This window comes from Notechis scutatus, chromosome Z, assembly GCF_049901735.1.
Source record: "Notechis scutatus isolate UNSWTSFEM ecotype Mainland chromosome Z, rNotScu1.2, whole genome shotgun sequence".
Taxonomy (NCBI): Eukaryota; Metazoa; Chordata; class Lepidosauria; order Squamata; family Elapidae; genus Notechis; species Notechis scutatus.
This window is the reverse complement of record NC_142025.1, coordinates 124,792,655-124,797,981: the sequence shown is the minus strand read 5'-3', so window position 1 is coordinate 124,797,981 and position 5,327 is coordinate 124,792,655. Positions and strand designations below refer to the sequence as shown.

The 5,327-nt window shown below is 39.5% G+C and overlaps 1 protein-coding gene across 1 annotated transcript; it reads right to left on the bottom strand.

Moving 5' to 3' along the window:
- Positions 1 to 968: 968 nt before the first annotated feature.
- Positions 969 to 1,958, bottom strand: LOC113426195 (olfactory receptor 11G2-like). Its single transcript, XM_026688566.2, has one exon. It carries the CDS (start codon positions 1,950 to 1,952, stop codon positions 969 to 971), a length of 984 nt encoding a protein of 327 aa, XP_026544351.2. The 5' UTR covers positions 1,953 to 1,958.
- Between the last annotated feature and the right edge of the window lie 3,369 nt (positions 1,959 to 5,327).

Below are 5,327 nucleotides of genomic sequence, written 5' to 3'. Positions count from 1 at the left end.
ATTTCATTTCTAATGTTAGATTTTGCATTTTTTTTTAATTTCACTTGGACATTTCAATGAATACACCAGTCAGATTAATGCTGAAATGGGAGGAACAATTAACAATGAAGTTATATACTTAATATTTTAAGAAGCAGAAGTGGTTTTCTTTATTCTAATTGTTATGCATTTGCCAAAAGTATCGGTGAATGTGAGAGAACATTTGTCTTTATATTTTGTCATCTAATCCCATCCCATCTAATCCAATCCAATCCAACCGAATTGAATAAATTCTATTTAATTATTCAGCTTTTAAAACAGGGGTGTAAAACTAAAGGCCTGTGGGCCTAATGCAGACTGCAGGATGCTTAGATCTGGCCTATGGGGCCGGCCTGCAAATAGCAAAGGACTGGGTCACAGTATCTCTGCTAGCGAAAATGGGCCCCAGGGGTGTGTGCACCCCCCGGCTTTATTTTTTGCTGGCAGTGGGTTATCAAAACAAACTAAAAACAAAACAAAAGGAGAAATATTTCCCCTTTTGCATTTGAGCGTACTAGACGGGACAGGAAAGGAGAAAGGGAAAGAGGAAAGACAGAGAAAAAGAAGGAAAGATAGGGAAGGAAGAAGAAAGAAGAATAAAGAGGGAAGGAAAAAAGAGAAAAGGAAGGAAGGAAGGATGGAAGGAAGGAAGGAAGGAAGGAAGGAAGGAAGGAAGGAAGGAAGGAAGGAAGGAAAAGATTATAATGAGAGTGAGGGAGGGTCTGAGGGAAATCCTGCCTTAGCACTTGGCCACCACAGGTGCCCCTGAAATGAGTTCCATGTCACTCCCACCATGGCCCCACACCCCATGCTCCCCTCGGCCCTCTGAGGTCAAACACAACCCAGATGTGGCCCTCCATGAAACCGAGTTTGACACCCCTGTTTTCAGCTATTCAAAAACACAAGTTTTTCTTTAAAACTCCAACATAAATATTACACAACTTGATGATTCATTTTCTCATTCTCAACCCTTTGACATGCATCATTTTTTCTCTCAGCCTTTGCTCCATCCTTCTCAGCAACCTGCCCAGAGCCTCCTTCACCTGATCGTTCCTCAGACAGTAGATCATGGGGTTGAGAAAGGGTGTAATGGCAGTATAGAAGATAGTGACTATTTTAGCAGTACGTGACTGACCGTCTCCACTTGGAGCTACATACATTCCTGCCACAGAACCATAGAAAAGAATCACTACAATGAGATGGAAAGATATGGTGGAGAAGGCTTTCTTTCTGCTGTGTTGGTTAGAGGATTTGATCAGTGTGGCAATTACAAAGCCATAGGAGATAGTGACAAAGACAAAGTTACCCAATATAATCAAAATATTCATAAAAATCTGACTGATATAAGAAGCATTTTTAAAAGGTGAGCAAGCCAGGGAGAGGAGGCCTTGGTCACACACAAAATTGTCAATGATGTTGGAGCCACAGAAGGACAGTCTGGAGATCAAAGTCACTGGGACAGCATATCCCAAGAACCCAGCAACCCAGCAACCAGCTACAAGCTTGGAACAGTTTCTTGGAGACATAACTGTTGGGTAGCAGAGTGGGTGGCAAATGGCTAAATAGCGATCCAAAGCCATGGCTGAGAGGAAGAAGCATTCAGTGCTGCCAAATGAGAAGAAAACATAGAACTGTAGGAAACAGGCTTGGAAGGAGATGGTCCCTTGAGGGGAAGCCAAATCAAAGATCATCCGAGGCATGGTGGTGGTTACGTAGCACATTTCCAACCAGGAGAAATTTCCCAAGAGGATGTACATGGGCAGCTGAGCTAAGTGGTCATTTACATGTACCAGAATGATAATAGTGGTGTTTTCAATCAAAGTTATTACGTATGTAAAACTAAAAAGAACAAGGAGATAGAATCGCTTTTCTTGTCCACTCTCCAAACCCAGTAAAATGAATTCCTGGACTGTGGTCTCATTGGCCAGATCCATCTGGAATCAGAAAAGGAATCAATATCAAACATTTTTCAAAATAGCACCATTCACATACATTTCTAATATTTGTCTCAAGAATCCAAACATGCTTTTTTGTTTTATTTTAATTTATTAGATTTTTATCCTGAGTATATTATTTTATAAGTAACACAAGGCAGTGAACATACATAATAGTTGTGTTAAATTTATGTTTTACATAAATTTATAGATTTATTTCAAGCTATTTAGATGAGTTAAATAGCTTGAAATAGATCTGTACTAGTCTCGCTTTATTTCTTTGTCAGTAAAACATAAATTTAACACAAAAATAGTTTGTCATGAAAGTGACTGCCTGCGAAGGCCCCTGGATTGGGGCTGAAGGGTGAAAATGGAAGCAGTATGTTCCTTCCCATATTTGGGTAGACAAGGTTGCCCTGACAGACCAGTCAAACCAGAGAAAAATACATAATTAATTGTCCTTCTGCCTTCTATTTTTCCTGGGCTGAGAGAGAGTGACTGGATCACTCTGGATCACTGGCTTTCATACCTAAGGAGAGACCAGAACCTTGATCACTATATCGAACTGGAACAGCCAAAATCTACAATTTAATTTAAGGCATTCAGTTTAGCTGCTAACCAGTTCCAACAACCCTGATGCCAAGAAGAAATCTCATAATTAAAAGTTTAGAATAAATATAGAATAAAATTAAACTTTTAAGCTTAAAATTCATTTAAAGAATAAATAAACTGTAGAATAAAGTTCCTACAAGAATTTTGGAGCAACTTAGAAAAGAGGATAGGAATTTTGGGAAATCATTTGTGGACCTTTCACAGAAGAGGCAAAAGGAAATCCTGTCGCTCAAAAGTAAAAGAGACCCTCATGATTGGCATTATAATGTCACTATCTTCTTATCACTTATTATTTTCAATATTATTACAAATGTATCATAGAAATTCAAGAATGAATATCATGAATATGTTAGCTCGTCTCTTAAAGGTAGATCTAAAAGATTTCCCTGGTCCAGTCTTGTCCAACTCTAGGGATGTGCTTATTTCCATTTCTTAGCAGAGAGAGCCAATATTGTCTGAAGACACTTCTGTGGTTATGTGGCCAGCATGACTTAAAACTGAGGTGCACAGAACACTATTACCTTCCCACTGAAGTGGTACTTTATCTACTCATATTTGCATGTTTTTGAATTGCTAGGTTGGCAGAAGCTGGGGCAAATAATAGGAACTTACCCCATCACATGGCACTTAGAACTTGAAGGATTTCCAGATAACAAACTCAGTTTCCTTAACTACTGAGTCTTCACACAGACCCAACTTACCCCTTAACAACACAGAAAGCAATATATGCAAACCTGGAAAACAGCAATAGCAATAGCACATCTACCTACCTATCTATCTATCTATCTATCTATCTATCTATCTATCTATCTATCTATCTATCTATCTATCTATCTATCTATCTATCTATCTATCCTTTCAATCCATCCATCCATCCATCCATCACTGTCTATCTGTCAATCAATTTATCATCTGTCCATCCGTCCATCCATCCATCCATCCATCCATCCATCCATCCATCCATCCATCCATCCATCCATCCATCTATCTATCTATCTATCTATCTATCTATCTATCTATCTATCTATCTATCTATCTATCTATCTATCTATCTATCTCACTCTCTTTACAATGTCAGAATATTTCCGCCAGACATTCTGGCTCCTCATTTTACTGACCTTGGGAAGTTGGAAGGCTGAGTCAACCTTGAGTCAGTCGGGAACAAACTTCTGGTTATGGGCAGGGTTAGGCTGCAAGGCAGCATTCTATCCACTGCGCCACTTTGGCTCCTATATCTTTTGATTACGACTGAGATTGAATTCAGAGATGGAGATACTAATGGGGGTGGGAGGCACAGGAGGTTTTGCAGGATTTAGAAGAGCTATACCCCAGGAAAGATTGTTGTGATGCAGTGAATAGCATCATTGGCATTTGAATCCTTGGATCACTTTAACATCCTCTTCAATGCAACATATCTCTTGAATCTATTTTAATCCAAATATGGGAAATGAAATATCACAAAACCTTTCCTGATGCAATTTACCAGCGAAGGAGAAGTCTCCATCATAAATGAAAAGAATTCAATCAGAATAGAGTTGAAAAGGACCTTGGAGATCTTCTAGTCCAACCCATTGCTCAAGCAGGGGACCCTATACTAATTGAGACAAGTGGCTTTCTAGTCTCTTCTTAAAAACTACTAGTGATGAAGTCCCTACAACTTCTGGAGGCAAGCTGTTCCACTGTTTTTATTTATTTATTTATTTTTATTTGTCAATTGCTTACAAGATAATAGGTATAAGTAAAAACATAGTTATGAATACATGGATACATATAAGAAAAATAAAAAAATAAAAAAAACAATATAAAAGAAACAATAGGACAGGGACGGTAGGTACGTTGGTGTGCTTATGCACACCCCCTACAGACCTCTTAGGAAAGGGGTGAGATCAATAGTAGACAGTCTAAGGTTAAAGTGTTTGGGGAAGAAACCACAGAGTCAGGTAGAGTATTCCAGACATTGACCACTCTGTTGCTGAAGTCGTATTTCCTGCAATCAAGTTTGGTGCGATGAACCTTGAGTTTGTATCTATTGTTTGCTCTTGTGTTGTTATGGTTGAAGCTGAAGTATTCATTGACAGGTAGGACATTGCAATGTATGATTTTATATACACTGCTCAAAAAAATAAAGGGAACACAAAAATAAGACATCCTAGATCTGAATGAATGAAATATTCTTATTAAATATGTTGTTCATTACATAGCTGAATGTGCTGACAACAAAATCACACAAAAATTATCAATGAAAGTCAAATTTAGCAACCCATGGAGGTCTGGATTTGGAGTTACACTTAAAATTAAAGTGGAAAAAAACACTACAGGCTGATCCAACTTTGATGTAATGTCCTTAAAACAAGTCAAAATGAGGCACAGTAGTGTGTGTGGCCTCCACGTGCCTGTATGACCTCCCTACAACACCTGGGCATGCTCCTGATAAGGTGGCGGATGGTCTCCTGAGGGATCTCCTCACACACCTGGACTAAAGCATCTCCCAACTCCTGGACAGTCTGTGGTGCAACGTGGCGTTGGTGGATGGAGCGAGATATGATGTCCCAGATGTGCTCAATTGGATTCAGGTCTGGGGAACGGGCAGGCCAGTCCATAGCATCAATGCCTTCATCTTGCAGGAACTGCTGACACATTCTAGCCACATGAGGTCTAGCATTGTCTTGCATTAGGAGGAACCCAGGGCCAACCGCACTAGCATATGGTCTCACAAGGGGTCTGAGGATCTCATTTCGGTACCTAATGGCAGTCAGGTTACCT